Genomic DNA, 23,745 nt, shown 5'->3' on the forward strand with positions numbered 1-23,745 from the left:
CTGGCCCCTTCTCCAAGAGGCCACACTGAGATTCACACCATCAGCCACCCCCTCCTCCGTCCCCCTGCTGTACCTTCCTCTCGGCACCTGCCCTCCTGCCGGGGTCTTGTCTGCACCAGGTCACCTCTCCCTCTGCTGTGCCAACTCCCTGAAGCCAGAGGTCCTCCCTGCTGGGTTCCCTGCTGTGTGCCTTGTGCTGGAACAGCCCCCAGGGTCTGGCATTGAGCAAATGCTCCCTCAATACCAGTTGGAAGAATATTGTTAAGTGTTTACTGGTAAGGCAAGAGCCGAAAAATGCACAGTTTTGTTAACAAAGTTAACAAAGTTTTGTTCCCTCACCTAGTCCAGTGGGCATCAGGCTTTATCATCATCATGATCATCGTCATTACTATTATATAAATTTATAATAATGATTTTGGGGAGCAGTTGAATGTTTTTCAGATACAGTGTTATATGGAGCCCTGTATGCAAAGGAGATGAAATGCCAGTTTCTTTGCATGAAATGAGAGAAGGAATTCCAAAAACACTTCTCTCTCAGGCACACACCACTGGTCGCCCCTTCTGGAAATTTCCACATCTTCTTTCCTTCAGAGAAGCTCTTTGAGAGTCCCTATCCTAGTCTAAAACTAATACCTGAGATCATTCTTCCCTAGTTACTCCAGGATTGCTCCTTCTGCCCTCAGTGTGAGCTAAAGAATTACAGAGTCAACAATTTCCAAGAAACTCCTTTTGAACCACCCAGAGGACTTCCTTTCTCAAAAGCATTTATAACCCTACTCAAAATTAAATCCTAAGAGAGGGTTGCGGTGTCACATTCGGCCACTGAATTGCTTTATGACTTACTCTCTTTTTGAAATGGCCTGAATAACACCTGCCCTTCCCAGCTCACACCACAGGTAGGAGGGGTCGAGAGGACAGACTTGAACACACTTTCCAGAATGTGGGAGAACAGGCTGCCTCCAGACCAGTGTGATCAGCTGAGGCTTCGGACACTTGTTCTTCCTTCCCAGGCTGCTCCAGCTGCCAAAACAGAAGACCACAGACTCGGGGGTGGGGGGGGGGCTTCAACCACACGGATTTATTTTCTCACAGTTCTGGAGGCCAGAAGTCCAAGATCAAGGTGCCAGTAAGCTTGGTTTCCTTTGAGGTCCCCCTTGGCTGGCGGGTGGCTGCCCTCTTCCTGCCTTTCACGTGATCTCTCCCCGGGGCCCGTGCACCCCCAGTGTCTCTGTGTGTGTCCTAGCCTCCTCTCCTGATAAGGACACCAGGCAGATTGGACTAGAGCCCACCCTGAAGGCCTCTTCCCCATTTTAACCACCTCTTTAAAGGCTCCATCCTCACGTGCACGCAAATCCTATAGTGGTTAGGCCATCAAGATACGGATTTGAGGGATGCAATTCAGCCCATACCACTGGCTTCCATGTTGTCCGTCCATAACGCTTTCATCAGTATTAGTTTAACATCGGTGGTGCTTCTTACAGCCACCGCCTGCCCCTGCCCTGGCCTCAGGGGGAGGAGCTTGTTGCTATGGGAATCCGCCATCAGAGCTTTCCATTACCTTCCTGTACACAAAAGATGAGAGGTCCGTCCTATTGCATCACGGATAGCTATGCTTGGAGGGTCGGACGTTTTCTAGCAAATTTTGTGAAACGTTTAAAATACGTACCATTGCTTCTCAACAGCTGAGTTGGGGGTTGAGGAAGGAATGCCTTGAATTCCTTCACGAAAGCAAGCCCGGTTCAGTATTTTTTTTTTAGTGCACAAACAGGATGCTGGGGTAGCGTGAGGAGCTCCAGGAGGCAGTGTGGTCTGGTGGTAATGGAGCAGGTGGGGGCAGGGGAGGGTGGAGCAGCAACAGGTTCACATCCAAATGCCACCTCTTGCCAGGCCCGGCCACCGGCCACCACCACCGTCACTGGGGTTCCCACGAGCCAGCTGACCCTTTGTAGAAGGATAACTGTGGCTCCTCCCACCTCAGGTTTGTTTTGGGGGCCTCTCTGTCCCCCTATCAGCCTCACACAGCACCTGGCAGGAGGTAAATCCTCATTATCTGATTAACAGCGATTGTTGTTATTACTGAAGCACAAACAAATAAAGGCTGGGGCTGGAAGGTCTCCTAGGCATTCTTCATTTGTATGGACAGGCGGTTGCTCACTCTTCTAGCTGAGAAGCAATTAGACTATTTTGGCTGGACTTGTAAATAAGGGTAACTGTCTTTTTAAAGAGTGGTGCATTGTGTTTTTTTAATATTTGTGTGTGTGGTGAGGGAATTTAATCTACATAGAAATGCATATTTTGGAGAGATGAGGGGAAGAGGAGAGAGAAGGAAGCAAGAATGTTACAGTAGAAGTGTACAAGTCATGTGCTCCACCAGGTTTTCCGCAACAAGGGTTAATTGATTAAACGGCAAGAATCAATCAACCAGTTGTACATTAGAGCAATAATTTTCAATCTTGGCGGCACATTAGAATCCCCTGGAGAACTTATGAAGGCCCCAGTGCCCAGGCCATACCCCAGACCAGTTAAGGCAGAATCTCTGGGAGCAAGCCCACACATGGTCTCCTCACCCCCAGATGACTCCCACAGGAGTAAGAACCTGCTCAGAGACGTAAGGCGCAATCAGATTATCATTTATTAGCTTTGAACGTAGGCAAGCTGTTGAACATCTCTGAGCCTCGGTTTCCTTATCTGCCTTGAGGATTAAATCAAATACAATTGATTAAAAATAGTGGAGCTCCAATTCAAGAACGCACTGGGTTGATAAATAGCAGGTGTTTCTTGTTACCATTGCCATCCTCCTGCAATGGATGCGAAGACTGGGCCTCCCGGTCACCATCTGCACAGTGGTGGGGACAGGGAGGATCCCGGAGGTCATTGTCCTTGGTGTCTATGATTCCGCAAGGCCGAGCAATGCACAAAGTGCAAAGGAAAGCTCACATTCCTTCACTGAGTGACACCAGGGACCAGGCACCAGGCTGGCACTTTGAGGCCTTGTTGAACAAGGCGGTCCCCGCCCCAGCCCCCCACCCAAAGGCTACCAAGAGAGACAAGCATTATACCACTGTCCACACAAACCAGTGTATAGTTTGTGAAAAGTGGAGCCGAAGAAAGAGGAAATCTGGGGACCTAGTCTAGGTTCTGGGGAAAGGAAAAGTCTTTGAGGTCAGGGTATTAAGCCCGTGAATGAGTGGGGGGCAGGAACTGTCCCCACAGAGTCATTGGGGGCGTGCTCTCCAGGCCAGGGGCACAGTAGCTGCCGGGGCCATGAGGTGGGAAGGAGCTTGACGTTTTTGAGGAGCTTTCGTTTGAAACACAAATGAATGAATAAAGAAACATCTTTTCCTCTTAGACCATTGCAAGGGCCTCAGGCTCTCCATGACGTAGGCTGGGAAACACCGCTGAGTCTGACACGACTGGGTCTGAGATCCAGACGAGTCTTGCTTTTATTCCAGCCTCACCGGGAACCAGCTATGTGGGGGAAGAGGACAATTTAACCTCCTGAGCCTCTAGTTCTGCATTTGTAAGAAGGAAAAAACTCATATTTCCCCAGTCTTTTATAAGGATTAGTAATGACTGAAGCGCTCAAATCGGTAATGGGCAACTATTATTTTGAAGCGATTTGGTACTTTGGTGAGAGAGAAACCTGGGTTCGGATCCCAGCTCTACCACTCCGCAGGCAGGTGGCCCTGGTACTGTTACTTAAAGCCTGTCCTTCGGTTTCCTGACCTCCAAAAAAAAAAAAATGTTTGGGGATTATTGTAAGAGATACAAAACAACAGAAGCCAAGCTTCAGGCCAAGCATAGGCACCCAATGTATGAAACTAACATCAAAATGAAAACTCTTCTTGGAAAATGGGGGAGTCTACCTGAATTATGTAAACATGGGCTTCAACCCCTTAACCTCCTTTGCCAGTGTAGACACGGCACAATGTTGCCATGGGCTTACACACATAATCACAGCAGTAAAAAAAAAATTTGCCTTGTTTACGTGTCATACTTGGAGGGCATGCCATTCTTCCTAAACGCCAGCAACTCACATATGGGCAGCAGTAAAGCCCCCTAGCTGTGCGCATGCACTGAATCTCGTTTGGTTGTAAATGCGTTGTCATAAATAACATTCGGCTCTGCACTCCACTGAGAGAAGATGGGTTCCATTGTGAATCATGTCGCTGGCGGGTTGGACTTGACACTGTCCGGGTGGTTTATGGTGGTGTTTGCCAGCATCCAGACCTCTTTCAAACAATGTAAGTGCCCTTTTGGAGTATATGAATGTGGCTCAATAAAAATGGGTACAGGGAGATTGCTTCCTTTCTCCCTTCAATGGCCACGAACCCAAAGCAGCTATACATGAGAATTCTCAGAAGTTAAATACCTAGTTGCCAAATATGAAATTATAATTAACATGGGAAGCATCAGGGACATCATCCCTTTGCATTGTCAGGATGTTGTCCTGAGCTTTGCCACCCTTGTGATTTATCTCTTGAAAGGACAACAGCTGAACCGTTTTTTCAGTTCTTTATCGTTTTACGTTATATAGCTTTACTGAGCAATGTACCTTTAGAAGAGTCTTGTTAGTGCCACTGACAGCAATAAATACCGGCTAGAGGACAGGCTTTGGAGTCAGAGGGACTCAAGTTCAAACTCTTGACTACTTGCTATCTGACCTTGATTAAATTTCTTAACCAACCCAAGCCTCTGTTTTCTTATCAATAAATAGGGACAGTGAGATCTACTGTCAGGTATTATTATAAAGTGCAGAGCTTATAATGAGCACTTAATAAAATGGTTGGTGTTATGACTGCTTTCCACTTTCTTCTTAAGACCCATATCATATGTTACAAAATGCTATTTTACCCTTTTTTTTTATAAAGGGGGAAAACTTTCTGAGCTTCACATCTGAATTGACTGACTTCTTTTAAACATTTGTCTAATGCATGAACTGAAGAGCCCCTCTTCTACTTTGTTTTTTAAATTTCCAGAAGGAAAGAATAATCCATTTTCTAAGACCCAAAGATTACTTGTTTCTTACACATAAGAAGTCTATGTAGGTATTTTAAAATTTATTCTACATATTCCACAGCACTTAAATATCATACACAATGAAATAAAATTGTATCATATGCATACGAAATATATCATATGCAATGAAATAAAATCATAAAAGAAGAGAAAATCATTTTAAAAATCTACATTTGATTAAGCACTTACTGAGTGTCAGGCACCATGTGTTGAAGGCACTATTATTAACCCGATTTTGCAGATGTGGAAACTTAGGATCAAAAAGAGTAAGCCATTTCACCAAATGCCACACAGCTAGTAAACAGCAGAGCTGAACTATTGGCAAATATGCCAAAAGAAGACGGAGATAAAATATGTGAAGCCTTTAATAATAGGTGTAGCTTTAAGAGGTTACACAGTTGTTAAATTGCACCACCAATTTGACTCTGAGCTTCCTGGTAGTGAAAGCAAAAATGGAAACATCCCCAAGACTGATCATTGCCATAAGGAAAATGTATACCAGAATTTAAGAATAGGCGAAGTCTTTCCTCATACTTAAATGTCTGGCAGAAATTTCTTGCATAACTTTTGTGAGAGGGTAGAGTGCTGTAAAAAACCATTGAAGGTTCCCATGGTAAAGCCAAATATTTAAAAGAGAAGCCATTCCTTTCTGTAAAAAATGTAAAACCATTCCTTTCTGCAAAACTATGTTTTACTTAACACTGGGCTCCATCACTTTATGATCATTATTCAATCCGAGCTTTATCAAAGCATCACACTGAGAAGAGACCCATGTTAACAAGCTGGGTGGGGAGAGGGAGCCGAGAATGCCTCTTACTGCCTTGCCATTTTTATTTAGATCGATGTACCTTTGGTTATAATTAGGGATAACTGTACAGCCGTTAAGAGTCCATAATCCCATCATTAGTCGTCAAGATATTTTCGTAGGACAAACGCTCATGCCATTTCTTTCATTTCTGTTTCCTCATTCCTTGGGTAGTCTGAACCTGAAGGGTACGCTTTGAGGAAAACATTTTCTGCTGCCGCTGAGATCTTCTAAGCTGACACACAGTAAGGACACAAATGACACCTCACGACAGCGTTTGTGCCACTCTCGGAGGCCCCACGTCTCTTCGCCTGACATTTTTGTTGTAGTTCTCTAAGATGTCACCCGTGTTTCTGCCCATTTCATTCAACAGCCATTTTTCATACAGTGGTGAAGAGAGTTTAAACCAGCTCAAGGTTTGCCATTAAGTAGGCAAACAGGGAACTTACTTTTTAAATTATTTCCAATTCGCCCACTCCATTAGACACCCAAAAGTCAGTGATATGGGTTGGAGGTCAGCTTAGAAGATGGTCGCTCTGCTGCTGCCTTAAAAACACCCATGGAAAAACTCTCCTCCGGCTTTAGAGCTGCAGGCAGTTGACTTTCTGGTTTCTGTCATGAAGCGTATGTCACGCATTTGAGATACATGGCTGATTTGTTGCAAGTTGTGTTTTAAAAGAGAAAGTTCATTAGTTGAGATTTTCTGGTGTGTCCATGATGACCTGCATGGCATCTGTACTTAGATGTTCCAAGGAGAAGACTACCAGGATCAATAATAGTATTGCCTACTATTCTTCAAGGGTCTGCCTGCTCACCGCTTTGACAAAGAATCTGGGGTCTCATTGATATACAGATTCAACATCAGGAACAATTCGTTTGCTAGTTAAGAGGAAAGACTCTGAAATCCAGACAAGATATATTCCAATTGAATATTGGGATAATTCAGCTCCACTTAGTGTCACATCACCTTGAATAAGTCACTTCAATTACTTAAACTTCAGTGTTTTCCTCTGTAATACTGGATACCCATTGGACTGCTGAGACAGCTGATGGAAATGATGTATAAGTGGCAGATCTAAAATTAAGTCACTCCCTTAAACTTTATATATCAATAATTAAGTTACTGATATATCAGGTTTAAATTTTTTTATTGATTCAACCTCTTTGAGGTTTGACATAAGAAAAAAAAAATCCCTCCCACCATTCAGAAACTGAGTCCCTTCATTCTATCAGGTGTATTTTGCGACCACCCTTTCCAAAAGCAAAGTAGTCTCAGTTTTCAACAGTGGAAAGACTCCATGGAAGAAAGGAATTAAGGCAAAAATGCACCAGATATATTAAAATACTATTTCCCTACTTACATGAAGTTATGTCTGGTATATAAAAAGCAGTCAATACATTTAAGCAATTATTTTATTCATTCTAAGGATTGAAATTGGCCTACCAAAGTTTAAAGGTTTCTGCACACAGAGATTTCTCTTAGGAAAAATTAGGTGAAGCACTAATGATGAAATTCAGCAATGTAGGTAAGCCAATTTGGACTTTCAAATTGTAAAATCAATTTGACAATATATTAACTGCAGGTTTCTCCCAGGATTACACAGTTAAAAATCACACATCTCCATATCCACTTTGTTACCTTGTCACAGTCTTTTTTTAATGATACACTTTATATATTTTCAGCATTTATTCTTTGCTCTTTTTTTTTCATTTTCAAGCAGTTTTAAGAAGCCCTGAACTATGAGTAATGTGTCTTGACCCATCACTTAATTACTATGAGAACAAATTATTTAAACTCTCTCGGCCTCATTCTCTTTATCTTTGGGACTACTAATATATATCCAATGTATTTCAGAAGTGTATATGTATATATATACAAATATACATGCACACACACAAGCCCCCAACCTCTTAGGGATTATAAGCCACTGTGGAAGGCAGACACTAAACTGAAACTTACATAAATGATTATGTTTATAAATTGCAGTAAAGTCACCCAAGGACAATATGAAAGACGCACAATTATAAGAAAAGAATTTGGTCAAGTCCAAGGGGTAAGAGAAGATTTCTCTGAGGAAGTATCATCTAAACTAAGACTATAAAATAGCAAGCACTGGCGAGAATGTGAAGAAAAGGGAACCCTCCTTCACTATTAGTGAGAATGTCAATTGGTGTGGCCACTGTGGAAAGCGGTATGGAGGTGCCTCAAAAAAGTACAAATAGAAATACCATACAACCCAGTAATCCCACTTCTAGGAATTTACCAATGAAAACAAAATCCCTAATTCAAAAGATACATGTACCCCTATGTTTATCACCACTTTATTTAAATAGCCAAGATATGGAAGCAACCAAAGTGTCCATCGATAAGAGAATGGATAAAGAAGATGTGGTACATATACACAATGGAATATTATCCAGCCCTAAAAAAGAAAGAATTCCTACCATTTGCAACAACATGGATGTCTAGAGGGTATTATGCTAAGTGAAATAAGCCAGGCATAGAAAGACAAATACCCTATGATGTCACTTATTTGTGGAATATAAAAACAATACAAAACAAAATGAACAAAATAACAGTAGATTTATAAACACTGAGAAGGGACTGGTAGTCACCATGCAATGGAGGTAGGTGGTAGAGAGGGTGAGGGGTATAAAGTGGCACAAAAATTCTCAATCTTAATATAAGTTGGTCACAGGGATTGAAGTACAGCATGGAGAATATAGCCAATGGCTCTGTAACATCTTCCTATGTGGACAGATAGTAACTATATCAGTGGGTGTGAAGATTTAGTAACTCTTGGACCAGTGTTGTATACTTGAAACTAATATAAGACTGTATATCAATAAAAACTTCAATAAAAAATAAATTTCAACAGAATAAACATTAAAGGAGAAAAATACTAAGATAGACTAAAACTTTAAGGATAAGAACAGGCTAGCCAAACAAACAGGAGGAAGAGTATTCTAGACAGAAGGAATAACACATGCAAAAACCCTGAGGAATGTGTCAAAGGCTGTCGGAAGGTCAGTTCTCTTGGGATATATCAGCAAGGAGCAGAGAGACAATGTCAGAGACCTGAGAAGGGACAAGGTTAGATCAGGCAGGAAGTTTTAGGAAACAAGACATTTTTTCCAAGTGCACTAGAGGTCTCTGAAGTATTCTTAGGGAAGAAATGGGGAGTGACCACTTCAGTCTGGTTTAAATTTCCATATGCTTACTTTGTAGCCAAATGGAAAATGATCAGCAGAACACAGTGGAAGGAGCCCAGGGGTACTGCAGTCATCTGGGGAAGATGTGTCCAGGCTCGAACTGGGGAGCTGTGGGCAGAGCAGGCAAGGAATTTAGTGACAAGGTGTCACAGCTGATCCCACCTTCTGGCCAGAGCAGCTGAACAGTTTGAGGTTCCATTTCCTGTGAAAAGAAATGCTGAGGGGGAAACAGCCTAGGGGTCAGGGTGATTCAAGCCACCCTGCTTCTGAAAAAATTACCTTTGAGGTACTTGTGAGACATTCATATACAGATGCCAAGAAGCTGGTTGGATGTACTGATCTGGAACTCACAGTCATCATCACCCAGGTGACATTTTACACTACAGAACTGGATGCTGCCCCCCAGAAAGGACTTGTGGAGCAGGGATCCTCGCCCTTTGCAGATCCAATGTGGACAATTCCAGACAAACAGCTTAAATTTCCCCTTTACTATCCGGAAATAAAATTCAAAGATTGAATGACCAGCCTACCCACATAATTTCAAAAAGAAATCATCTAATGCCATGACTATATAATAAGAAAAAAAGGAAAGCATTTGGGCACAAAAATTCACAAGAACAGGACTTCTTGAATGTGCCTCGGAACCGCCTGGACACCCTGTTAAATGCAGGTACTCAGTCAAGAGGCCTGCAGGGGACCCCGCATTCTCCATTTCTAACAGGCTCCCAGGCTATGCCAAGCCTGCTGTTTTGTGGACCACACTCAGAGCAGTGAGACTCCCGAAAGCACACTGAGGTGGCCTGATGTGTGCTCCTATAGTAAGAGACACTGTGAATGTGTGACCATGCTGGAGATAAACGCAGACAGGTATGGGTGTGTTGAATAGGCATCTTGAATATCTTGTGAAGCAATTCCAAAGGCAACTTGATTTTCTGAAATGGCAAGTAGGTCCCATTAGAGTTCCAAATAAAACAAAGACCAGGTTCTCTTTATCTGCAAATGGCTTTATTTCTAGAAAATGCAGTGTGTATGAAACTGGGCATAAAAGACTGTGTTTGTATGTAAAATGCAATTAGGTTTTTTTAAAATAATGATAGAAACATTTTCTACTATGTCAGTGGTTCTGAACCAGTGATAACTTTGCCCCCCACCCCCAGCCCAGGAAAGTTTGACAACATCCCCAGAGATATTTTTGGTTGTTACAATGGAAGGGTGAGGAGGATGCTTCTGGAATTCAGTGGGTAGAGGCTAGGGAAGCTGCTAAAAATCCTACTGTGTGCGGGCCAGTCTCCCACACGAGGAATTATCTGGTGCAAAATATCAAAAGTACCAAGGATGAGAAACTACAGCCTACAGAGGGATTTTCAAAAGCGATGCAGGATGAGGGACAGTACCACCTTGGGAGAAACTGTCCCACACACTGCAAGGTGCCTAACATTCCAGGCCACTAAACATTAAATGGTGCCCCCCCCTCATTGATTCAATCTCAAAACACCCCTCTAGGACAAGAATGCAGCACTTAGAACCGTGCAGAGCAGGGAAAGAAGGCAGGTTGGACTGAGCAGGAGCACAGAGAAGAGGAGGAGCCCACCAAAACGACTTTCCAGAGGGATTAAAAATGCCAGTGTGGCCAAATTTAAGTATATATAATTCTACACATCTGTTGGTGGCTCTGTAATTAATACAAAAATAATTACATCTTTTCGCCTGGGTTTCCCCCACAAACACTACTTAATGAACACTGCCAGTGACTTTTTAGATATGTAATTACAATTCTTATTTATTTCTTTTATTTTTATAGTAGTAGCTTGACATATTAGAGGAAAAAAACCACATGCAGCAGAAAAGCTTGGTCTCAGGTACCATTTGAGAGGCAATCAGGACTGTTTCCTTGCTTGCTTTCTGCATCCGTTCTTCACGAGCCATTCTGGACAGCAAGAAATAATACCACCAGTTCTCATCCCTTTATTTTCTAGTTTTAATTTCCTTCCAGGGCTTCCTTTTTAGGCCCAGAGAAAATTAAGTTTTTCATCTTCTTTTAAGATAAGAAATAAGAAGGGGCATATTGTCCCAAAGGGGCCCAAGATTCAGGACTTCTCATTTACCTTTCTATTCTAATGCAGAAACTCTGACCTCCCAGAAGAATCCACCCCTGCTACCAATCGTGGTGGGAAAGAAGGAGATTTTTCAGATGGGAATAGAATCACAGCCAGGTTTTAAGAGAAGACACTCATATCTGGAATTTAACTGAGTCACTGTGCAGATACGCTAGGGGAAATGCTTCTAAATTATTAATAACGCTACTGTTTAACATTTTAAGACATTACCAAACCATCACAGGCAATAAAAGAAGTAGTGAGTTAAGACACCAGAAAATCCAGTGTCTGAATACCCTTTTTCCCACCGACCAGCCAACAGACTGAAGGACAAATGGCTCACCTCTCTCAACCTCCGTTTCCTAGGCTGGGAAGTGTAGACGCTCTTACCTCCTGCCCTGCAGCCTTGTGAAGCGGACGTGAGGGGAGGCGACGACAGGGTATGGATAGCGTAGAATAGACTTGGAAACCATCAAGTTATCACTACAAGAGGATGCTTTCCTGCTGAGGCCCACAAAGCCAAGGAACCCAAGCAAAGAGTCACAGGAAGTCAATCATGAGGTCAGGACTGAGATCTTAGGAACTGAATGGCTTCCTCTGTTGCAGCACAAGGGTCTGTCACGAAGGTGTTTGCCCTCTGTGAGTGTTTTGTAGGAAATAACGGGGTTCTCACACCTGAGAAGCACTGGGTTAAATAACGATGTGTTGGGTTGGGTTGGCTTTTAATTGCTGGACTTCTCCGAATTCTTAATCCACATGTTGGGAATTTCCAAGAAGGGGACTAGAACATGACAAAATTAGTTTTTCTTTCTCCTTGCTCTCCTTCCCAGAACAAACTTTGTGCTAAGAGAAATCCAGCCAGAGAAGTCTGGGTTGGTCAAATCTGTAGAAGGTTCAAGGAAGTGATTATTGAAGCAACCGGTATCGCCTCAATGTCACGGTCAGGGAGACGAAAATAAGGGCCACACTCTTTACCCGGGGCTGCAGCCTGTCTCCCGACGTAACAAACATGCACTGTTTTAGGAAGATAGGCTTCCTCATTCTTTTCTCTTCCTCTCTTTTCCTCTCTCCCACCTCCTACCATCTCTTTATGCCATTTGCTATTTCTGACCTCTACTTTCTTTGTCTTTCTTTGACCCATCTCTCCTCTTGGAACCACATGGCCATCCTCCTTCGAGCTCCTAGACCTTCTAGGGAGTTCAGACCAAGTCGGAGGAGAAACTACTAGGGACCCTTTGTCTCTGAAACACAAACCTAACACCCAAGGGAGTGGCTTCTCCCACTCAGGTTGACCGTCTGTAATCTAGACACGGTGGTGCCTGAGATGAGCAAAGAAGCTCCCTGATGGGAAGGCCTAAATTTAAAGCCATCCTCCGCTTTGTAGCAGCTGTGTGACCTCAGACAAGTAACTCTCCTCTTCGAGAACTGTTTTTTCCTTATTTTTAAAATGAGACTATTTCCAGGGTTAATGGTAACGGCAACACGGTACCTGGTTGGCATTTGGTAGGTGAATAAGAACCGGTTGCTACAGTGACTGTAATGGGGGTATGTGGTGGGGACTTGATCATGGGGGGAGTCTGGGAACCATAATGTTGCTCATGTAATTGTAGATTAATAATACCTAAATTTAGAAAAAAAGGAGAGTTGGTAAATAAAAAAAAAAAAGAACCAGTTGCTAGTATTGCAGTCATACTGTTCCTTACCAAAGAATCACTTATAATGTCTGTTAGGATTATTTTGCACGTAATTTCCCTGCATACATCAAATGTCATACAATTTTCAATATGCCTTTCCTTTTCTACTAGAAACTTGGAAGTTTTCCTTTTCCAACAGACTAATTATATGTACATCCAAGGTGTGTTTTCTCACTAAAATGGGCAATGCCACTAAATAAAAAGATGTAAACAAGGAACGCCACCAATGTTGGGCTGATGGAAATTATATGCATCCCTACAGTAATCCAAACAGCACATATCTGAAAAAAAAAAGTGCACCTCAATAACCTCACATAGCAAAATGTACTTTTAAATAGCCCTTCCATGCCACCAAAATGTTCCTATCATTTACTCAAGAATTCCACATTAGGGAATATAGGCATATGAAAATATTCTGAAAGGCTTTAAATACGTTTTAAAGATGTTTGTCCCAACGTTATGTATTACTGGATAAAATTGGAAGCAAATGAAATGTCCAAGACCATGAAAATGATTTAGTAAATTCTGATAATGTGGGTGATAGAACTCGTGTAGCTGTTTACAACTGAGACAGCTTCCAAGGAAAAACGAACAAACAGGGAGGAACAGTACACAGTGGACACTTATGATTATGTAAACCTAACAAAAATATATGGGAAAGGAAACCACTAGAAGGAAGTACAGGAGAAGGTGAATAGGATCTCTCTCTGGATGGTGGGGCTATAGAGTAAATATTTTCCTTTTTCCAAATGCTTGATAATAGAAAGATCATACATTATATTTTTAATTTTTAATTGGGATAAAATACACATAATGTAAAATTTACCATCTTAACCATTTTGAAGTGTATAGTTTAGTGGCATTAAGTCCATTCACATGGCTGTGCAACTATCACTACTATCCATCTCCAGAACTTTTTCCTCTTGCAAAACTGAAATTCTGTACTCATTACACAGTAATTCCCGTTCCCCAGCCCCAGCAAGCACCATCCTGCTTCATGTCCCTGGGAGTTTGACCCCTCTAGGTACCTCACGTAGGTGAAATCATATAGCATCTGTCATTTCATGGCTGGCTTTTTTTCCCTTAGCTCAGTGTCCTTGAGGTACCTCTGTGCTGCATCATGTATCAGAATTTCCTCCTTTTTATGGCCAAATAATACTCCTTTGTTAGTATGCACTACATCTTCTTTACCCATTCATAGTCATTTTGGTTGCTTCCACCTTTTAACTATTGTGAAAATGCTACTAGGAACATGGGTGTACGAATAGCTCTTCCATATATTTGTTTAAAGATTTTTTTTTTCCAAAATTGGCTCTTCCTTTCTATGTCCCATCATGTGGTTATTTCATACCCTAGACTAAACTGTGTTGCTATGCAGAATGTTAACACACATGAAGTTATGTAGGTGGGCAATCTACCTGGGGGAAATGGCCAACTGAGCTATTCCTCAGAAAATAATGTATCTTTTTCTGTTGTTCTGATTTCCATTACAGGACAAATGCCTTAGTTTCAACTTTCCAGCCTGGACCCCCCTCACACGGAGTCCTCCGTTGTTATCACCCTGCTTCTGACATTGAACTCCTCCTGACACCCTGCTCTGAGAAGACTGCCAAAAAAAAAAAAAAAAAAAAAAAAACCCACCCCAGCCATTTCTCTTCATTCTCACTAACAATTTGGTAATGAAGTATTGATTTCCACTTCTCTGCTTATGGACGATATTAGATTTTCATTGATAAACTGCAATGGGGCTGTCTTGTCTCCACGGTCCCCTTTTCACTGTCACAAGAAAACAAAGTGCCACCGAAGAAAAATAATGACTGAGGACACGGGTGTACTTATTTTGTTGGTTTGTTGGTTTGTAACACTTGACAGGAAGAGGGCAGTGGGGGGAGGGGACCGACATAAGTCTTCACGGTGTAACTGCCAAGTGAGCTGCGAGATGCACATGCCTGGAAGCTTCCTTTTCATGGTAATGTCCATTTCCTATTTATAACCCCTCTGGGAACGTTTGTCTAAAGGAAATGTTTCTGTTCGGTGCAACAATTACGGTTGCACCTGGATTGCCCAGTCCTGCCCCGGGAACCAGGGAGCCATCAATCACCGCAAAGTGGAACAATTATTAAGTTAAACCAGAGTTTGAGCCAAGAAAGCCTCTAAACAATGTTCACCGTGTGCGAAAGTGGCTCAGACAGTCAGGCTTAACCATGTTGCTGCCAAAGACTTTCTCCCATGCAGTCGTGGGCATCTTTTTTTTATCATCGTTATCTTTATTGGTTTAAAAAAAAAAAAAGTCCTAAGCACGCACCACTGTCCTAGGAGACCTACAAAGTGGGAGGAGCGGGGACATGCGTGAGATGTAGGATGTGAAAGAGAGGACGAAGATGAGACCATTGCAGGGTGGAAGGTTCAGCAGCAGCCTTTCCTGGTCATCTCTTTCCTAAGACCTGTTGTTTATGGGCTCAAAAACACACCTTAGCTTGAGAAGCAACAGAAAGCATGAAATAGGGTGTCCATTTTAAATGTGTTCCTGCAACTTTTTTCATTAAAACTTTGAGGGCCCAATTTTAATTTGTGGAATATTCCCGTTAATAATGAGATCTAATTAAGACATCCATTAAAAGCCCGTTAAAGTTAATTTAACGTAAAAATTCCAATAGAACTGTATTAGATTTTCTCCATTAAATTAACGTTATGGATTTTTAACGGATGTCTTAATTACACATTATTATTAACGGGAATACTGTATTACACAGATTAAAATCAGGTCCTAAGTCAACTTGGAAAAGCTAAGAGCATGTTGTAATATTAAAAGTCATGCCTAACTAGTGCACAGTTTGGAAATTCAGGGGTAGATCTGTTTACTCTAGTTGAGAATTTTCCATACCACTGAAAGCAACCTGTAATAGATAAATCCATCATTGCTTTAAACGATGAATTTCCTTATTCTCAAAAGACAAATAATTCTGGATTGTGTTGTAAACTGCTACTCAGCTATACATGAAATATTTAAACTATTCTAGGTACAACACTAGGAACTAGATGATTCTTAAACAAAAGAAATGTTTTTTTGTTTTTGCTTTAAGTACCAAGGTTATCACACAAAACAAATCTCAACACCAACAAAATGAAGCCAAATATACCCAAATATACCCTCTTCACCATTTCTCATGGAGGCTGCTTTTTGGAATTGCTTTGGAAATTTTGACATGATCCCTAAATTCAACACTGGGATTAAAAAAAAAAAAAACTTCTTATTTACCTCCTAGGGAAAGTGTTGCCCTTATGCCACATATAATAGCAAATTGCTTTTTTTATGGCATGCATAACCTAGATGGGAAAAAATATGGCGCTTCGGGGAAGGAGGGAAAAAGTAAATGAAGTTCCAGGAATGTCATTCTGAAGTAATGAGGCATGGACAGAAAATATACCCCTCACATCATCGGATTGAGATGGCAGTCGAAATAGCTTCATTGAAGTGTCAGCACTCATCCATCAATCAATCACCCACAAGGAAAAATAGCAGCAGTACAACGGGGCGGCTTTTATGGGATTTACTCATGGGCATAGGGAATAGCAGCTCAAATGTAGTTCTGACATGAAAAGCAAGGTGCTGATATTATTTTTTATGATGGGAGGATCATAAAGTGAATTGAGAACAGCGAGGTCTGTCTTTGCTTAACCTATTCAACCAGAAATGAATGGAGCTCAACTGGAAAGACACAGTCTTCGGATGGGTTAAGATTGAAGGGTGGACTCTACTGAGCACTGTCCTTTGACAACGAAATTCTATTAAAGGAAAATCAATGCATTAGCATTGGGGTTTTTAAAGCTGTTAAAAATTGCCTGCTCCAACCCAGGGTTATTAGATAAAGTTACATAATTCAGATTCTGTCGCAACCCTCCAAAAGCAGATTCTTGAGCTCCTGCTCCAACTCGGGAGCAACAATATAATTCTCAATTCCATGGAAATTGTTTTAAGAAGGAAAAAAATAAATCATCCCCTTCAACATACATATAATCTATATGGTTTTGTTAATGCAATTTCTACGGCGGGGTGGGGTGGGGCACAAGAGACAAAAATATTGATGAATTTGGTAAGACTCATGAATTGTCGCTTGGTAACCGTAAATGTCACTGCTGAGGGACAGCTGCTAATGTTCTCCTTAGGAAACAAGATCTGGGCTCACACTGTGAGATACACAGCTCTCAGGATATTCCTAGAGACCAGGCCTGTCTTCATTTGGCAAGCCCTATGAGGCTTCTAGAAAGTTCCTTCTGGAGGGAAAACTAAATAACATGAACTCAGGAGAATGTTTTTATCTGCTTCCTCCCTCTGAATATATGTAGTTTTGATAAGTTGGAAATGGAAAGAAAGATGACATGCAAATATCATGCAAATTACACTCGAGTATCTCCATTCTGTCACCAACCCTTGGCATCAGTGAGGGTGAGAGATTGCTTTCCTTCCCCATCCCTCCTTCTAGCTAAGGCTACTAACTAGCTGCAAACTGAAATGTCCATTGAAAAAAGTCATATATAAATATTTAAGTTTTATGTATGTAGCCCCATTTTGTAATTCAGCAAATTCATTAAGTGTATGGCATGTCACAAAGCACCCAGGGCACAGGGCATAACAAGAAACACAATTTATTCAGCAAATTCATTCAACAAGTATTAGTGGGCATCTACTGTGGGCAGGACACTGTTCTAGGTGCTCTGGGAAACAACAGTGAGTAATTCACACAATATCCGGGTCCTCCTGTTGTTTGCAGCAGCTCCTAAAGGGAGCTGAAGCCAGACCCCCAGGGGAGGTGTTCACATAGGTCCAACTCTCTCTGTGTTGTTTGCATTTTATTCCTGTTTTCCAAAATAACAATATTTTAGAATAAGGAATTCTCCTTCTGGAAAGCATTCAGGGTTACAATAGCTTAAAGGTAGGTCAAGGCCTAAAAGTAGAATATAATCACAGAATATATTGGATAGCCCAGACAGTGCCCACAGAAGTTCTTTCAGGTCACAAGCAGATTTCTTAGAACTCACACCCCAAGTGTGCCTGCTCTGTTATTTGAGTCTTGCATAATTAATGTCATAGCCACCAGCCGCTGAACTTAGTTGAAATGCAGAAAACAAACAAATGAAATGACATATTTGGGAAGCATTTATGTAACTCTGGTTAAGCCGGGAGGAGGTGGGTGTGTGCATGTGTGAATTCATTTAGGTAAACAAGAATTACACTGTTTCCAGGGTCTATGGACAGTGACACAATAAGAGTCTGATTCTCTGAAACTTTTCACAGTAAATCCAAAGATTACAAGGCCTTAAAAGGTGCTTGCGTTCTGTTGCTTTTCCATCTGTCATGTCCCCAGGTTATTCGAGTGCGTTCAAACCTTTTTCATTGGGTTTCATTTTTTTAAGCTTGTTAAATGTTTTTGTTTAAAAACAAAAAAACATTAAAAAATGTCACTTTCACATTATCCTCTATTCTCTGCAACAAGAAGTGTGTAGATGAATGCTAAAATAATAATTTTTTATTATTAGGAAGTACTGAAGGCTTTAACACAGACATGCACATATGTAGATCTAAAGAGCAATAAAAGTAATATCTATGTTGAACATGCATTAGGAAGAAAAATTACAACTAAAGTTTCAGTTTATTTTTTTCCCCTGTGAGATGTTAAAATGCTAATTTCATTTTCTCCCTTCCTGTATGCGGCACTTTCTCAAAATATCCATGAAATACTTTTAGACAAGGATTAAACAGGAGAAAGAGATACAAATTTCCATCCCCGCAGACAGAGAGACATGCTTCCATTGTAAGGAAGCATTAAACATTTTGAAACTTGTGAATCATCTTCAGAATTTTTACAGGGGAATTTTACCTCTTCACCCAAAGTAAAGTCACTTATCTCCTTTGGTTTCCTGTGACAGGTTCAGAGACATATGCAGATGTACAATTTCCAGGCTCTACTTAATCTTCTTGCAATAGTTTCGAACAATGGGCTAACGGGTGTGGGTGTTTCTCCAAAAATTATTCATGCGCAAGGCAGCCCAAAGCTTCAGGGAAAACTAGAAATGTTTTATGGATTAGAATAAGACTGTTTTAAAATGCTAGTACCAGGTGGAATGCTATTTCTGCACCAGGACTCTGTCCATTTCCTTTGGAAAAATATATTCCAAGTAAAATGGTTCTTCCAAGTAATGGCAACCAGATATGACACCTTTCAGTATACAAATGATTTTACCAATAGCCATATGATTATCATTAAGGCCTTTTAACAAGTGATCTGTTTTTATAAGACAGATTAAATAGTCACAGCTCTTTGTACAATGTTTATTTGCTTAAATCTGCATTTGGAAGTACAAATAACAACTCCTTTATGAGAACCCCCAGGGGAAGTTGAAAAATTCGAACAAATGCATTCTTAAAAAATGAAAATCTACCACTCCCTTAAACCCCCCCAGAAAATGAATTTCAGTGTTTCACTGAATTATCTGGGACCTGAAACCTGCATTTGGCTATTAGTCTCCAGGCAAAGGCTTATATTTACAGAACTTGAACAATCTTGAGTATATCTCAAATGTGAAGACTTTGTACAGTAATATTTTCACTTTCTCAGTGACCCTTAGAACATTCAATTATGAATGTGTATGTATATTTTTTAAATACTCAAAGTTCAACTGGTCTGCAGAGAAGAAATAAAAAACTGTTCCTGAGATAAATACTACAGGAACACTCCAGTTTTGCAATACATTTTGGCTTATAACACATCACACTCTATAATGTGCAGTGCAAGTCAAAAATAAAAGCTGACATCTGAAACAATTCTCATTGGCTCAGGGTTCTTAAATGTCATAATATCTTGGGATATAATATACTTTTTGGTCTCTGATATACTGGTATCCTTCGAATCCCTTCCAACTTTGATTCCTAACAGCCAGGCACTGTCAGCATGAATCATAAACTTCCAAACCCCTTTAAAATTAAGAAGGTAGTTGATCACACACGGTCTTTTTAATGGTCAGCCAGTTCTTCATCTGCAGAACACTTGTAGCTTTTTAGGAAATTCGGTACCAACCATGTTTACATTACCTATTTGCCCTCTTGTGTTAATTCTGGACTTTCTTTTTCTTTAGAAAAGGCAGTTGGGGCGGTAGGGCCGAGTGAGTTGGGAGAATTACATTCATCCTTGCTCTGAGGGAAACTGTTTATTTGCCAGCAAAGAAAGGCAAACACATTTTTATATTAGGAAAGCAGACTAGTCATTTTCAAAGAAAAATGACCACAACTGTACCTGTAGAATGTTTCTGTGCAAGGGCACTAATTTTCTATCCCCTGCATGCTGTATATAATACATTTGCCTGTCTATTAGGAGGAAAATTCAGGCTGTTTTCCTTGTGTACAATGCAGCTTGGATGGCTGGGAACATAAGCCTTCCGTACATTTTTATACTGTACATATTTGTATATACTAACTATATCGCCATGTATGAACACAGATTTCGTTATATTTGCTTGTTTCTGTTTCCTACCAAACTGGCCCACGATGGGGATTCTTTTGTATAGAAAAAAATATGCTTGTAATTTTTTCCTGATCATTCTCTTTCAATAGCTTCTGAAAGAATTAGATCTGAGTTTACAAAGAAATTATGAGAACCAAGTTTGTCTGTCTGCATGAGTCCCATCCAGTTGCTGGATCTAGGGAGATACCAACATTCGGATTCAGAGTTTTCCTTCAAAGGCATGCTTTACCCCTTGGGGAAACTGCAAACTCATCCATGTAGAATTATCCTCTTTGTATTTTATCTAATAGTGCCTGAAAATTTTTTTAATGTCTTCTTAGAGGAAGAATTCATAATTGTCAAAATTTGAAGCATTAGCTTAATTTTGTTTTTATGACCTCGCAATTCTTCTCCTTATTTATTCGGTTGCTATTGTAATGGGGCCCCAGGCCATTCCTGACATCGGCGTGTTCTTCTTCTGCATTAAGGATGTTTTTAAAATTACAGAGATTATTGAGCCAACAGGCTGTTTTAATCAAAACCATGTTTCACTTGTTTTTGATGATTATAAATTGTCCTTGCTATGAAAAAAAAAAAGAAAATTTCTGCTAGGAAAATCATACCACCCTGTGGCCAAACGGATTCATCACAGATAGGCATCCATGCCCACTTCTCTGGGATCCACAAAATTCTTCCCTTGGCTGGCCATACTTTCTTTGACTCCCCATCACTCCAATGCTAGTATAGTCACTACTTGCAAATGTCCAAAGGCTTGGCCATATTGTCGCTGCCCGATAACAAAGAGCCCAGCTGGGAATGATGGCTTTCCAGCTTGAAAAAAAAAATGCAGGGATTTTCAGAAAAGGTGCTACCTGCCTTTGTCCCTTGGTGCCACCATCCTGTCATCCCTCCTAATTATAAACAATCTGGTCTTGACAGCCCATGTAACTTAAGTCAGGTCAAAAGAAACATTCAGATCAGCCCCTTACTGACTAAAAACGACTTGTTTAGACGCACTCAAGATGTGTGCCTGTGTATGATCTGCCGCACTGAAATCACCTCTACCATGAAAGCTTATTTTTTAAATGCAGTTTTACCAGTAGAAATAAATTCTGATGGTGGAGATGAAGAAAACCCTTAAATTATATCACAGAAGCCATTATTTTTTACATCTAAAGGCGGTTTTTTTTTTTTTTTTTTAGTAAAATCATTCTACTTTGAGAACTGTAATTAAAGCCCTAAATAATAGATACTATTTCTTTTAGCTTTTGTGAGAAAATAGTAATACACTTGCCAAGGTTATATAGAGCCCCTCATTTCCATCAAAAAGGTTTCTATATTATTTACATTTTTAAACATGATAACTCTTTCCTTTGTGATGAAAGTCTTTTTTCTTTTTTTTCCACTCAGTGGTGGAAAATAGACTGTTCCCATCTGAAACCTTACTGTAATTTGCATCAGGAAACCCAACTGCCGACATTTAGGACCTGGGTGTGCTCAATTATGATTTTTCTGGAGGTTGTCCCTCATTTTAAGGTGCTGCAGACATTGAAGCACCTTTCGGAAACCTTGCTGGTACAGGATAGCCTAGACATGCCCCTCAACACCATTAGTTTTGCAAATGGCTTCACTTCAGTCAATGCCGACTTCCGCTTTGGCCAATTGAAAAATGGAAAATTAAAGGAGAGAAGAAGAAGAAGAAAAAAAAACACAGATGCACTTAAAACATGAAAAGAATTATTTATATGATAAAAATATATTTAGATTTTCAAAGCACAAGACTGAATAGAAGTGCTCTTTTTATGCTTTCTGAAGATGTTCCTGTTAAATGTCTTTCTAAATCAGGCTTAATAAATCTGTAATGACATTTGATGGATTGATTTCTGCCTATGTGTGTTTTTTAAAGATGGCAAGAGAGGAGCGAGGCAAAGGAGAGGGAAGGAGGGAGTTGGGGGGACCGGACTGACCTCCAGGGAGGCCAAGCAAGGAAATGATTGGCGGACCTCTCTGTTGCTCAGACCTACTGACCCACTTCCAGCATCTGTGCTCATCTCCAGCAGATTTTTTCTCTTTACAAATGCCACCACCTCTTGCTTGGTTCCGGGACTGCCTTTGCATGCTCTCAAATCCAGTCAGCTTGTGCCTGAGTAATTTATGATGTCGTCTCAACAGTGGCAGCGGGCGGCTGTCTCACAAATGCAAAGACACAAGGCAGAGGGTGGAAGTGGTGGAGGTGACCGGGACTTCTCGGCCTCGGAGCCAGGGCCCTGCTTGACACTCAGTGTCCCTACATCCCCCCGCCTCTTTTTCCTTTAAAGTCCGGGGGAACATGCTTCATACACAAGCTGCCAGAGCAGATCCTGATGCCCCACAGCCAGCTGGCCGCCCCCATGTTGCGTGGCTGCATGACCCCTTAAATCAGGATGGCCACGATGGCACCTGTAGCGCCACTTCACTGCCATGGTCCCATGTCTAGGCCATAAATATAAGAGGCCAGAGGAGAGAAAGCAAGACAGGGCAGGAAAGGAGGCAGCCAAGGTGGAGGTGTTGGGAGAAGCAGTTTGGACCAAACCAAGGAGTTCTGGGTCTTCATTCAGTTACTGCCAATTGACTGAGCACCTACTATATGCTGGCTCCTAGGGTTACATGGATAAGCCAGTGTGGTGATGGTCATGACAGCTGGTCTAGGAGGAAATTACACTAAAAACCCAGGCTGTGTCATGTGCTATCTCCGTGATCCAAGGTGAGATTACAGGAAGAAGAGACCATGAGAGGGTGAGCAGAGAGATTGTAAGTGCACACAGGTGGCCCCCGGCCAACCTGAGAACCCACAAAGGATTCCTGGAGGAAGTGATGCTGAAGAAGGAGTTGACTCCTTAAAGATGCATAAGACGAACACAAAGCGCTCAAAAACGCTTGCCTTACCCACCCCCTTCCTCCAAGCGATCAACAAGTCCAGTTGTTTCTAACTTCAAGATACACTCAAACCCATTCACTTTCTCCCCTACACTTTGGCCGTAGTGTCCCAACGGGTCCTGAAGCCTCCAACCCCAAATCCATCCTCCACGCAGCTGCTGGAGTGACCTTTTAATAAAGTAAACCAGATTGTGCCATTTTGCTCCTCAAGACCAAAGGTGACATGCATTTTCTTTGAAGGGTCAGATAAATATGTTCGGCCTTGGGGAACCTCTAGTCTCTGACAACTCAGCTCTGCCAGCATAGTGAAAAGCAGCCGCTGACAACAGTAAACAAAACAGGCAACAGGCCGGATGTGGCCCATGGGCCATAGTGAGCAGATCCCTGCCCAAGATCCTCTAACACCCAGGATTTCCTACAGAAACAGCCTTGAGATGAGCTGCGAGGACAAGTAGTTTGCAGGGGAAGTGAATCCAAGGAACACCAAGTGGGGAGCAGGGAAG

General features: G+C 41.4%; 1 protein-coding gene across 2 annotated transcripts in view; it reads left to right on the plus strand.

Moving 5' to 3' along the window:
• Nucleotides 1-22,035, plus strand: part of TSHZ2 (teashirt zinc finger homeobox 2) — a 422,987-nt gene extending 400,952 nt beyond the window's left edge. For both annotated transcript variants that reach the window (XM_036901945.2, XM_036901947.2), the window contains exon 3: nucleotides 14,321-22,035. Coding sequence is in view for 1 of the 2 variants with exons in the window: in XM_036901947.2 (XP_036757842.2) it covers nucleotides 14,321-14,322 (2 nt within the window). In the remaining variant the exon portion in view is untranslated. The remainder of the gene's footprint in view (nucleotides 1-14,320) is intronic.
• The last annotated feature ends 1,710 nt before the right edge of the window (nucleotides 22,036-23,745 follow it).

The sequence above is a fragment of the Manis pentadactyla genome, chromosome 5 (assembly GCF_030020395.1).
Source record: "Manis pentadactyla isolate mManPen7 chromosome 5, mManPen7.hap1, whole genome shotgun sequence".
Taxonomy (NCBI): Eukaryota; Metazoa; Chordata; class Mammalia; order Pholidota; family Manidae; genus Manis; species Manis pentadactyla.